The sequence below is a fragment of the Glandiceps talaboti genome, chromosome 2, assembly GCF_964340395.1.
Source record: "Glandiceps talaboti chromosome 2, keGlaTala1.1, whole genome shotgun sequence".
NCBI lineage: Eukaryota > Metazoa > Hemichordata > Enteropneusta > Spengelidae > Glandiceps > Glandiceps talaboti.
In genome coordinates, this window is record NC_135550.1 from 30,731,676 (window position 1) to 30,746,656 (window position 14,981).

The following is a 14,981-nucleotide window of genomic DNA, read 5'->3' on the forward strand; positions in this document are numbered from 1 at the left end:
TAGCAAAAATCGGGCCAGGTATACAATTTAAGTATCGAATCCTCCATGTCGTTCATGATAACATCCAAAATCAATCAACCAACCAACCAACCAACCAACCAACCAACCAACCAACCGATCGATCAAGCGATCACTCATTTCTCTGTAAACTTCAAGTACCATGTTTGATCGGATTTCTAGAAAAGTCAAGAAGACGACCGTTTGTCTTGTTTTCCGAATAAAGAAAAATGTTTACGATGTAATCTGTATCTGGAAGAAAAGGTCAGTCTGTGATTAGACATCGAAGAAATTCTAGATAACGATACAATCTATAACTGAGACATTTTTCTTGACTGGCGTCGGTGTTACAAATTGAAACATACACACTGTGAAAGAAAGAGGTTTGGTTATTGACACTGTGTTTTTAATTTATTGGTGCCCCAAAATATATATACCATGATGTAATTTTCATATTGTATATGAGAGCTATATAGTATTATAGTCATAATTCAACTTGTTCAGAAAAACAGTCGTCTGATAGACTGAAAGTCAGAGAAAACAAATTAGCCTAAACAACAGAAATGTCTTTATATAATCCTGATCTATGGCAATAATTTTATTTATTTGTGAAAGGAGCTCTCGAAGGGACGCAACTTTTTGTTTAAAATAGCCATAGCCGCGTGTGGGGACACATAGACATTGAACTCTCTCTCCATATGAAATAACAGAATCCGTTGTTCTTGTATTACCTGCAGACCATATACGCATTGTCTGTGTCTTTACATATACATGACACCGAAGCACAGACAGACGAATCAGTTGTCTACTATACACTGCAGTGTTGAGTAAGACATTCGTACACATATAATTACAATACACCATACTGTCCTAACAAGTAGTAACTCGACCTACAACACACATGTCACAATACAGAATCAAACTCGTTCGTTCTCAATCATTTAGAACGCGTACGTTTACTGATTGTCATTTCTACTAGGCCACAACGAACTTCGAGATTCAACAGAAGATGGCAATCTGACATATATGCATCGAAGCATCTTGTTTTATTTATTTCAAATTTGAAATTGAAGTTTCCCTTTGCACTAAATCATTTCTTATCACAAAAAAAAGACTTCTTGTTTGAGCGGAAGACATTGAAGGGATGGTAATTTTCATCAAGCTTTATTGGACCTTATAACAGGAAATTACAAACCATACGATTTAAAATAAGGAATTATACATCTCACTTTGTAAACACGTTACGCACGTTTAGAGTCAACAGCAAAAGTACAGGTGTACTGCTGAGTTATATCCGACCTGAGATGGGTCTTTCCGGGAAATATTTATAAGTTCTGTAACCCATTTAAAGACTTTGAAGTCGGCGAAAGTACACATAGTTCATTGATAAGAGAGAGAGAGAGAGAGAGAGAGAGAGAGAGAGAGAGAGAGAGAGAGAGAGAGAGAGAGAGAGAGAGAGAGAGAGAGAGAGAGAGAGAGAGAGAGAGAGAGAGAGAGAGAGAGAGAGAGGGAGGGAGGGAGGGAGGGAGGGAGGGAGGGAGGGAGGGGGGAGGGGGAGGGAGAGAGAGAGAGATGGAAAGAAGAGTGAGAAAGAGATAGAAAGATATAGGCTGGAAGACAGGGACAGGACTGACTGAAGTCACACAGATAGAAAGAGGGACAGGTAGAGGGAGGAAGACAGCCTGAGACAGATAGAAACAAACAGGAAGAAAAAGAGACATCTATCCATTCATACATCTAACCAACCAACCAACCAACCAACCAACCAACCTACCTACCAACAAACCATACATACATGCATACATACATACATACATACATACATACATACATACATACATACATACATACATACACACACACATACATACATACATACATACATACATACATACATACATACATACATACATACATACATACATAGACGCCGACAGAGTTAGAAACAAATGGAAGTGGAAAGAGAGAAGAAAAGGGAATTATATGCCACGAAATTTACTTCACTAGAACCTGAATGTATATAATTTTTTATATATCTAAATACCAAACTGCCCCTTTTTTCTTAATCCCATCTTCCATCGCCACTTCGCCTACATCACAAAACCATTTCAGCTTCAAGATTATAATTTATTGAAGAAGGCCGCGTGTGACGTAGAAAAGTTGATGGCTCATGATTTACAATTATTAATCCCAGACCGACAAAGGGTAAAGGTTAAACAAGATGGCTGCGGAGTAAGTTAACGTGATCTTGTCAAGATTTTTTATTAATTCATTGGTTTTGAATTTATTCTTTACCTCACAGTGTGATTTCCAGCATACATCTGGGGTCTATCATTGAAGCAGAGACTGTAAAATGTACAATAGTCCAAAATGCAAGACACTTTTTCATTTTCATTTGACATTTTGAGTGCACGTCACTTATCGAGGGCTTGGATGTCTACACGACCAACACAACTCTATATAACAGTTTGTCATTCCATTCAGGGTCAACAGTTATCAACATTGCGAAAAATTGAGAATGGCTAGCTGTCCACTTTCAAACCTAACTAAAATCTACATGCCATTTCAAACATTTTGGTGTGGTAAGAGAGATGTAGTATGCCAGGCTTTGAGAATAATACAACACTTATGTTTCCAGGGCAACATCAACTTTATCTGACATCTACCCTTCATGATACTATACACGACTTCCAACTCGTTACTTATCTATCTATATATGATGCAATGTATTGTGGTAGATTACAACCATGCACAGTGCATCATCACCACCACCTTGAATAACAGCAGCAACAACAACAACAACAACAACAGCAGCAGCAGCAGCAGCAGCAACAACAACAACAGCAACAACAACAACAACAACAACAACGACGACGACGACGACGACGACGACGACAACAATAACAACAATAATAAAATTGAGAGACAGACAGAACATACCTACATGAAATTGGGGGTTTTATTAATTCGTTCTGAATAACAATGTCATGAAATAACGTTGATACCCTTTGCAGATGTAAGCTTACAACTTTATCATTTCCATAGGGAACCAAAAAGAAAAGCACAGCGGCTGGAGTTAAGACGAAAGACACGGCTAAACACCCCTGTGCTAGACAAAAGGGACGAAAACAAACGACCATCACTAAACCGGTGACAGAAGTGAATACTAAAAGTACACCAACCCATACCAGTGACGTAAAAGACACGTACAAGTATTATCAGGCAAGTACGAAACATGAAGATAAAGGTTTCCTGTTTCGCCCTCAGTGACCAGCAAAGGGGGTTATGACTAGCAGTGAGAGTTTGAAGCTAGAATTTTATATCTAGTCACAGAGTTCGAATTCGTAATAACAGCATCAGAATAGATGTTATAGAAAAAAAATAGTTACACGTATATTGATAAGTTAAAAAACATATTCACGTGTTTACTACTATGATATATAAAACCCAGACGATGAGGCTAACATTGCTAGTATCGCATAATGGATTCTTCAACATTTTTCGAGGTCATAATGAACCACTTTGCATCATTTATAGGAAATTTCAGAGAAATTTCCCGATATAAAACTTTCTGCTGTGTTATTAGCGGAGAAGAAATTCGTAGAAGCTGACGCCAACGGGAGTGGGGTAAGTTGTTTACATTATATATAGACTGAATGAATGGGACAGTAACCATAAGTTGGATTGCAAGGACGCGAGTCCATAAACACTAAAAATATTTTTAGTGTTTTTAGTGCACTCAAATGTTTTTTCTGACGGATGTTTATATGTGATATTCATAATTGCGGTCATAAATGTTTCCTACACTTTTAGTGTTCTGACAATTCTCATCGTCACATGCATCTTATTCTACAAGAAATACACCATCAGTCAACTGATGTATTATTGAAATAAACATAAACATACTAGTAAGAACTTGCTGCAAATTACAATATATATGTCACGTACAAGACCAATCTATATACCTTCTCAGACGTTAATTCTATACTTCTCAGAATTGGTCCCCAGTAACTGTATTTACCAACAAACATATAGTTTTCATGTAGATTCTCACCCTTTTTCGCCATTTTTATTCTTGGAAGGGTAGTCTTATACTGTTATTCCCGGAAGAGGATGAACTGGTAAATCCCCAGAGTAATAGACTTGTATTTTTGTAACGTCTTTGCTTTCAAAGCTTTATAGAAGAGTTTTGACTGTTTTGAGTACATTGACTCACAGACTATACTGGGCTCAATGCTAAGAACACATTTAATGTAAAACCCCATTTTCTCAAAATTGGTCTAAAAAGAATGTAGAAAGGTCCTTAGAACGTTTTGCTGTCATCACAATTCCTTGATCACACATTTAATGTAAAACCCCATTTTCTCAAAATTGGTCTAAAAGAATGTAGAAAGGTCCTCAGAACGTTTTGTTGTCATCACAATTCCTTCATGATCATTTATAGCGTAGACTGCATGTTGACTTGTAAGTCATGTAGGTCACAGACAAGGAAACAAATAACGTGAGTGAAATGGTTCAAGTTTAATATTATTGAACAATAACGTATACTATTTTTCTTCATAGACGATAGATGCTGACGAACTCGAACGACTACTTGATAAAAACGACTTGCTGTTCACCAAGAAACAAGTGCAAGACATTCTGAAAGAAGTGGATCTTGATAACTCTCAGGATTTAGACTTCTTTGAGTGTCTTACGGTGAGTTCTAATTTATTTTAAAATTTCAGGCAATACCGTCTACATCATTGTCCCAATCCAGTCCCAATCTGCTGGTACGCCATCTAGTGGCAGCGTGTGATCAAGACTAGAGGTTCAAGTCAATCAATCTATCGGTTTCAGAACAATAAGGCCATAGCCCAAAAGAGCAAACAGTGTTACAAACGTTTCAGTTCATAGAGGGAGATTCCTCTGTATTTTTTCATTGCAAAATAAATGATTACAATGAGGAGATGCTAATCGAATGCTATCGGTAATACATGTACTTTCATGTTTGTAGATGTGTGAAATTGGTCAAAACAATTTTCAGATATGATTGTCCCTGTTTTCTTGATAAAGTGATGACGTAATATTTTTTAGTTTCGATGTTGTTGGGCTTTGATGTATGTAGAAGGACTAAGCTTATTGTATCAGAATTATACTGACCGGAAGCATATTTGAACAAGTAGATTACTGTATTTCTTAGATGAGACATGTAAACGTACGAACTTCCTCAATTAACTGTCAAAAATTCTCAAATCAAGCCACATACCTCATTTAAATAGAAAAAAACTATTGCATATCAATATAAAGATTACCTTCAAGTTTTATAGTCGACAATAACCAAAGTTCCCAACGTTGTCTCCATATACGTTATTTACGTAACACCAAAGGACATACAAGGTTACTATACCAAGGAAGAACTTCGTGTAAAACGTCATGTACCAAAATAAATTTATTAGCACGTAGTATATTTAGAGCAATACTTGGAAAACACACAAAAGAAAGCAACGACGGACGGACATTTGAATCTTTTACTGAAGACGATTTCCTTTTTCCTTTTTTCACAGGTCATTGAGAAGTTGCAACTTCGTCGTAGAACAAATCTCCCACAGTCAATACAGAACGCACAGGCGACAAAAAGTTCCGTCTGTCTAATACAATAGATGATAGTACAATGTGTATTGTTATAGCTCATTGTAATTTCCTATTTCTCATACATACAAGATTCAAATTGACCAACTGTTGACCAGAGTTGACTCTGGTTTCACGAAATGATAAGACTATCAAAATACACCAACACGACTAGCAGTTTGGTTCTACATTTAATATTTTTATCACTGTGACACTGAAATTCGTTAAAGTATTGTAATTCGTTAGTTCGAATGAAGGTGCAAAGAGACGCAATCAGTGACACTTATATATGCACTGTCCTTCCATATCCGTCCACTTACAAACCGACCGACCGACCGACCAACCAACCTACCTACCTACCTACCTACCTACCTACCTACATACCTACCTACCAATGTACCTGCCTTCCTACCTACTACCTATAGATAGATAGATAGATAGATAGATAGATAGATAGATAGATAGATAGATAGATAGATAGACAGATAGACAGATAGATAGATAGATATATAGATCGAAAGAAAGAAAGAAAGAAAGAAAGAAAGAAAGAAAGAAAGAAAGAAAGAAAGAAAGAAAGAAAGAAAAGACAGAATAGGTAGAAAATATAGATATATAGACGTACGTGCATAAACTAGTACATGTGCATGCATAGGGACACAACAAGTGACATATTTCAATGTAGCGTCTGTTATGATCAAATATAATGTAACTGAGCACAATCAATTTTGTAATTATTGATTAAATGTATAGTGTTAGTTTCAATCTTTATCATAAATATGTTCCTTTTTTAAACCGAATATGAAAACTCTATATATATATTACGATTGGTGTTATGATAGATTATATACGTTGTGAGTTACTCTTGTTAAATTTAGCAAATAAAAATATGTAGCATATAGTACAGTACTGGGAACACGACAATCAGTGTGGAATGAGTTTCAAAATGTGTACCATTATAATCCAAATACTGACACATTTTGATGAAGTCTATGATCTCATCTGTATTCATGTCAACGTTAACTACACAATATCCCAAAACGTGACGTCGGTCGCACTCCCTTTATACGAACTACACATGCAAACCCAAGAGTGTTTTCAATTGCATAATTATAAATGTAAAAAAAGGGGAGAGATAAGAAACCAGAATGCTCTTCCCACTTTTATTTTATTCATTAAATCATGCTGTGATGAACAATACATGTACACATAAATAAGCAGTCAACATATACAACCTAGAATGTGTACAAACAAAGTAGGTATCAAGCATACAAATGAGGATGATTCCAAAACACACCCTGTACCACTGTACACACACACTGTAGTATTAGTATATGGTAGATAGTGTGACAGGCTTCGCTACTGATATATGTATTACGCTTACATTTTGATACTTGATACAAATACTGGTGTGATTTCTTATTAATTTTGAAATAGTACATGTAATTTACTTCTTGATTAAGTACTTTTACTTCCATCATTTACTTTAGGCCTGAGGAAGGTGACGTAAAAATGTTAAACAACAAATACTCAACCACCTAGTACATATACAACCATATTTTAAGTGAGCATGCTTCCCGAGTGTACAACACAGGGTTTATCTTAAACGTGGATGGTTCTAGAGTGTACAGCACAGGCACACTTTTATATAATTGGTGTGAATTCATTGGTTGACAGCGAGTAGTTCGCCCAGTCAAAATATTTGACAAAATTGAAAAGCCTGAATCATAATTATTTTTAGAGAAAAATAATGATATATTCAATTTGAGCTTGGAATATTCATATACGGTAGATGAAATATTCATAATACAATCACTATATATATATATATATATATATATATATATATATATATATATATATATATATATATATATATATATATATATATATATATATATATATATATATATAAATTAAAAGAAAATAAAAAATTAAGTCAGTTTACTTCCATTTGGCAGTTTTCTGTTTAATAATACTTGTAAGAATGTCCCAACTTACGTATACAATTTATTTTTGAAGTACATGCAAATATGATAGGAAGAATTGATCAAAGGCATGACATATACATATCACACAACTCTCCTTGAGCAGTTTCTATTCTTTATGATTGCATAAATTATCATTTGATAGCATAAATTATCAGTTCCCTTTTCTTTATCATTTGATTGCATAAAACATTGGTGCATGCAAAAATACATGTAAGCATTTTTCAAAGAGGTGTTTATGAATTCGGTAGGTCATGCAATACTGTTCACGGTGTACAATATTACAACTAAGTTATTGTACCCAACGAAACTATTTTAAAAAAAGCTTTCAACTTGCAGCTAGAGCAGCTTTAAGTCTTATCCCTGACGATGTCAATATCTCAAAGTGAAAAGGCAGCTGCACTAAACACAATAACATCTTACTTCATGAAATATAACACATATGATTTAAAAAACAACAACTTGAATTTACAGTAAAAATTCATCTACAAGTCAAACAGTTTGACAAAAAATTTATGTATAAATGAATTTCTGTATACAATGTATTTAGAACTGTGATTCGATGATAAAAGTTACCCCACTTTTACAAACAATAAATATTTCTGTATTTTAAACGCATTTTTGTAAATTTGGAACTGTGATTCTATGATAAAAGTTACCCCACTTTTACAAAGAATAAATATTTCTGTATTTTAAATGCGTTTTTGTAAATTTGGAACTGTGATTCGATGATAAAAGTTACCCCACTTCTTACGAAGAATAAATATTTATGTATAAACGAATCTCTGTAAATTTGGAACTGTGATTCGATGATTAAATTTACCCCACTTCTTCGAAAAAAATGAAATTGTTTGTCAAAACTAACTTCCGAAGCTAAGTGACAGTTCTTTCATTGTAAAATACTGTCTTGTGCATTTTGTTCTCCCGTCGTTTGGCGGTAACCTTCGTAAAAAATTAAAATCTGATAGGGTGGATTGTACTTTCAAATGAATCAAAGTATTGTGTTACATTTATAAATGTCCATGCCTTATGTGTTTGACGCACTCTGAACTGGAATTGTCGTTTTTACACTGCAGTATAAGTTCATTGTGAAAGTTTTTCACGCATTCCTTGCATTCCAAATTGTCGGTTGACAAGCAGTTACCACTGGTCCACTAGCTGCACCATGAACTTTCACCTTTTGCACTCTAATACCTGTACTGTAGATAACTATGGGATACTTCATGGCGGTCTGTGCTAAGTCTACAATTCACAAGGTGGGACTGTAGTACAATTGTGAGTTCCTCTTCTTCACCTTTTAGTCTTTCAACTATTCTCTGGAGTTCGGAATTTTTAGCAGTAAGTTTATCGACCTCCTAAGTGAAGAAATACAAACAGAAATAGCTTTAGCATTCCTGGTCTCCGTCTACATGTTTGGGATATGGGCAAGTTATGGCGTGTTATATCGGCACTCCCACATAAATCTCGAACAGATGAAACCTACAAACTAACTTTCATTTTAGAAGATGGACTGGGAAAGACTCCGTGACAACATATAGTGTTATTAAACGTAGTTGGAATGCCGCGGGTAGGTCTTTCTAAATAATTTAGTGTGTCATGTTAACATGCTAATGTGTTACTAGTAATACTGTATATGGGTGACCCACCACACTTCCGGGTTTCCAATAGTCCTTATGTGACACAACACTCAAACGCGGAAGTAGTTAAGTATCAAATTTAATTTGATTGAACAACTAGTCGTGACTTCCTTGTGGATTGTCCCATATGACTCAAACATTATTTTCTTGTTGCAAGATAAACATTTTGATGTATTGTTAGGCCGAAATTGTAGCGTGTGAAATCTCAATAGCCTGGAATATCCACACTGCCCATACAGAGAAACTTTAAATGCAATGTATCAATTTGGAGGTCAATTCACCTTCTGCACAGTTTTCAACTAGACTGTCTGCCCTCATATATGTGAGGTTCTAATTTTCTCTAGGCAATTTTGAAGTTATTAAAGATATCTTGTCATTCCCGAAACTTGTTTTTCGATGATGCAATACTTATGTCACTGCCCCTCGACTCAAATTCATAATCACACAAGCCGATGTTCAAGTATTTATGTAAAGTATCTAATGGCAAACAAGGCGAGTGAACAAAGGCAAAGAAGGTCGCAACTCTGAGACACACTTAAATTTAAAGGAGAACTATATCAGTCGTGTTATACAGTTGTGTAATTTATCTTATGGGAAAGAAAACAGAGTGAATATACAGATTATCAGAACACAAACAAAACGTGCTTGTCACGAATTCCAATAATCCAGATAGTGACATCATAACTATTTTGTACAATTATAGTAATTATTAATATTGTATTTCCACATTGTGTTCTGTTGTTATACTTCATGTTTGAAATATAATAACCCTTCTTCTAGCGTCAAGTATTTCAATACAATATGTGGAACTGTCATTGTTTTATTGATCGACAATTTCTACAATTATCATTGAATTATAAATGTGGCATTTAGAAAGAAATATCGTCATTTTTATGTATGCTAACTTCGGCTAGTTTGCTTCTATGATTTACATTGTTGTTTTTTCAGTGATATCGACAAAACAGCACCACTATTTCATACAAACCTTAAGGAGAGTCTCAATTCTTTCTTTTTTCTTATGTCTACATTTCATGGCAGCTAGTCTGTTTTTCTCTCGGCGTAGTTGACGGTCTTCTTCACTTTCAACAACCAACTGTGAATCAGAAGCCACACAAAAAGTCAAGAAAGTGATTAAAGAATGTGATTAAAAAGATTTGATGGCAAAGGTGAAGTTTTACACCTATAGAAATCCGGAGTAGATAGTAAACTGCGCCCTCAAGGAGCCAAGGTGTTCTGACCTTTGACCTGCCGGTATTTGTGATTACATCAACGTATTCCGGCTTTACAAGCTTTACCTGGAAACTCACAGACTCCAGTTACATGTGGTAGACATTTCGTGGAAGAGAATTTAATAATACTAATATACCGATTATTTATAAAACAAAAATTAAGAAACAAAATATTTGATCCATAAACCAGGTCCCAATAAAATACAATGTACACTGAGTAATATTAAAATTTCTGTAATAAAAAGAACAAAATAAACACAGGTACACAAAAACTTAAAATAATAATAATAATGAACAAGAATACATAACAAACAAACAAACAAACACACTAAAATACAGTTCACTCAACCAACCAACCTAATGATACATATCACAGGCCTGTTTTCTTTTCGCTTTTCAAGGCCATGGTTCAAGTAGCTTTGCTATTTAGTTCTTTACTGTTCTTTTCTTCACGGTATTGAATGATGTGGTTTTAACTGTATGTTCCAAACACCAGTACTTCGAAATCAAGGAATGAATTAATTTTGTCCCAAACAAACATCACTTGTAGATCAAAATTTAACTAATGAGTTCTGCTTTTCATTTCACATTAAAAAAAAATTCTAGTAGCTTGCATAAATAATCGACCTATCTATGCCTACAATGGGTTATACATATGACATCATAGCCAGTTTGCGCCAGCAGAAATACCTAGTTGCCACCATTTTGATGTAAGGACCTTAAAGATTATCCATTGGTTTTCAGACAGCATGTCGCACATTCGTTCTCAAGTTTCCGTGTCGATACCGCAGGAAATTCGAGGAAAAGTAATTAATTCTGTAGTCTAAGAGTATATCTAATTCTAAATCAACATGAAATATCAACATTATATGCTGGTTCTCAGAAAGCGGTAGTAGGCACACATTTTGTACTTGGCCTGTGTACGTGTACGACCCTGAATGGGGAATTCCCCTGTAAGTTCAATCATTTGGGGTTTTCCCCTGTCAATGTTTACAATGCTAACAAGGGCATCTGTATATGCGACCTGCCATAGTTGTAGCTTCCGGGTGCTGCCCTCAGTTTGTGTTAGTTAACAAGGGGATACCCATTCAAATGCCCTTGATAGGCGATCGATGCTAATGAACACTCAGTTACATTGTACTATAGGTACAACCAGTGAGTATTTATATTGATAAGATTAACACCGTGATTACACAGATCGAAAGACTATTACGTTGCAACCTGTTGACTTTGACAAATGAAATAAAGGTAACATCATGGAGTTTTAAGACCGGCTACGATTATGAAACGAAGCTCATGATGTTGATGACAGAAACCACTGTCATATACAGTTTATTAGTACGTAGTTATTGCAGGTTCTGACTATTTTTATCCGTCGACAAGGTCCTCGGACTTGTAAAATACGGGGACAAGCTGTTTGATATCACCATAAGAGGCATGAAGGAACTCCATGATATCATTTAACACAGAACTGATATTAAAGATTTGTTTGACCTTGTCTGTAGTGGACGTACATCATCAAGTATCTATTTTAATCTGCGTACTTTCCCATCTGCCGACATGTTTGTTATATCTGAGTAAACAGCCGTTTTTCTAATATAACTATGACGTTCTACAACGATGCATTTAATAGGGTAATTTGAATTTTTTCTATATTTGACGATTGAAACATTAGTGCACTGCAAACATTATCAATTTAGACAAATTTTGATGACATGAAAATCCCTATGATGATTGAGAGTAATGGGGATGAGAGTTAATAAATAATGAATGGTATAGTGTTGTCTAGATAGCTGTGACGTAAATCGTTTGATCTGTTCCAAGTTGCCAGCTTATTAATTTGCCACGTTGATTTATCCTGGGATTTCCAATAATTCGCATTTTCATTGATGTGCAACCCCCCCCCCCTTTATTTTACCTTTACCACACTCAGTCACCATTGTGACGTCCTCTATGCTTTCACTTTTGGGATGGAAAGTCCGTGGTACAAGGAACAATCTAGCAAAATAAAGTGGTATACCTATACTATAGCAAACTAAAATAGATAGAGGACTGTGTCAGTTTCTTTTTCTTTTTGAATTTGGTCTTGGACTGATTAACAAAACTGTTGAGGTTGTCCATTCGTTATATCTATGGTGGAGGATCTATGGTTATATCTATGGTAGTGTCTATGGTAGAGGGTCTATGATTATATCTATGGTGGAGGGTCTATGGTTATATCTATGGTAGAGGGTCTATGGTTATATCTATGGTGGAGGGTCTATGGTTATATATATGGTAGAGGGTCTATGGTTATATATATGGTTATATCTACTTACATAAACCTGGGGAGATAATGACGGTAGTTATTTGCATATACGTTGTGGATTTTCCCAACACTAACATGCGATACGAAGTAATTTCTTTGTTTACCATCAAGGCACAACCCTCATTCCGTGACTTCACGGAAGTAAAGGTGGGCAAAATAGGAAGTTATATGGAAACCGGCTATAAAAGAAAGCACGCTCTATCGCTTTTGTTGTAGTTCTCGTTGTATTTTCGAAATATTAAAAGTGCAAAGCAAATAGTTTTGATATTTAAAATTAAGAGGAAATACTTAAAATTTCAACTCGAAGCAACACAGGCTGAGAATTCTATGATTCAGAAGTGTGTGCTGCAGGCACAACAACTATGCAAAGACATTGTTCTATTCAATCACGAACCAATTCTGTTGTTGTTGCGTTGGCTGACATTTGGACAAACCATAAACTCTACGTGAAGGGTCTGTGGACAAATACATGTAATCGTTTCTCCGGGGGTCAGAGGTCAATCTATTTATCATGTGACGTCCACTCACTCACGTTTCATTCTTACATTGATTGAGTTGAATAGCCACTAAATAACGTTCGTCACGACAGTAAGTCTGTCATGGGATCATGACGTTCTTGATTGTTTTAGCATAAAAAAACACCCAACCAATATTTAAATTATGTCACCTGAGGATGAACAAAGTTGACACACATTGTGACCTTAACCTTTCAGAACCTTCTCAACAATTGACTCTGGAACCTCATGGAATGCTAGCGTCATGACATTTTCTTCGTAATTGTATTTTGTATTTCCAAATGCCATCAATGAAATGAAATATTGGTTAGTACGAGTATGAATCAAGTGCACATGTATTTCAAATAACGCATTACACATGTGCATGTGTCTCCAATTCATAGTTCCAGTGACAATATGCTATAATTGCAGTGTTTGGGAATTGAATAGATAGAGAACGGCACGAATTGTACTTGTTGCAGATACCGTGCTACAACATTATTGAATGGCTTTTTTTTTGAAATTTGGGTTTTTATATATTGACATTTATCAAGCCATATATTCGTTTAAAAAAAGAAGTAGTTGAAACTCTAGCTGTGAAAAGAAAGCGCGGTATTTTTTAATAGTTCTCTTTTATTGACAGCATTGCATTTCGCGTTGCGTCAATTTGGGTCGTGTAAACTATACAGGGATGTATAATTTGCGGAAGTCAAGTTCAGTTGTGTATCCCCTTAGACTAATGAATACCGTGTATACGTAAGCAATTTGACCACGTTGTTGCTGTTTTTTTTTTTACATATTAAGCAGGTCTCTGGGAAAATACATGTCCACAGTACGTTGCCTTATAAATTAATACTTCGTACTTGTGAAAAGGGAACAATTTGTACCTAGGACTTCTACCTCACAGCATGAATTCTGGATGGAGTACGTTCATATCGTGTCTAATTGTTCATCCTAAAAAATGACATCATACTTGGCTTACCATTGCTGATTTGCTGGCTTTCTTCTCTCCTGTATCCATTCTAACACTTGTATCTACTCCGTCTTGGATAAAATGTAGATCTCTGCACAGACAAAAAAAGGAAAAGTATTTATGTGATATCTGGAAATAGTCACCGTTTTGAATTAAGAATGATTCCCGACGTGTCTCGATGTGATTTTGCTATACACCTTCAATATATCAGGTCTAAATATATATAGGACGATCAAAAGCGGATTCGGTCTATACTCTGGATTAGTAAGGCAGCATAGTAACATTTTCTTCCGATGTCGGATGAAGTCAGACAACGGCAACAATCTTGACGGATGTTTCCTTTGTATTGTTAAAAATGAACTTGATTTTCTGTAATTCTGTATCAAATTAAAAGTAAAGCTTGTCCAATTTTGTGTTGCATAAATTTACTAGTTGTATGTATTTTCAGAGTGTCTGTAGTTGGGGCTACATGTCTCGTCTCTAAAAAGTATTAATTACTAGTAATTGAGCGAAATACCGTATTGTGCTTTGGATTGGAAACAGTTTAAAATTATCACCATAACGTTATTATGAATGTACCCACCTTTATAAATACTCGTGTTGTGTAACTCGGTAGTTTCGTTGACAATAAGCCGGTGACACTGGAAGATTCGATGTATTCTCCTGTCCCTTTTTGTGTGTACTGGACAAGAATGGTTGGGTCACTCTTAAATACCTACTACTAGCTCTGGTTTATCCCTTCAACTGA

At 35.4% G+C, this 14,981-nt stretch overlaps 1 protein-coding gene across 1 annotated transcript; it reads right to left on the reverse strand.

Moving 5' to 3' along the window:
• Nucleotides 1–7,636: 7,636 nt before the first annotated feature.
• On the reverse strand, nt 7,637–14,981 carry LOC144453458 (protein c-Fos-like). The gene is made up of 4 exons (XM_078144763.1): nt 14,817–14,981; nt 14,243–14,324; nt 10,215–10,322; nt 7,637–8,947 (listed from the first exon to the last, which is right to left on the reverse strand). Exons 2-4 carry the CDS (start codon nt 14,279–14,281, stop codon nt 8,780–8,782), a joined length of 315 nt encoding a protein of 104 aa, XP_078000889.1. The 5' UTR covers nt 14,282–14,324; nt 14,817–14,981; the 3' UTR covers nt 7,637–8,779.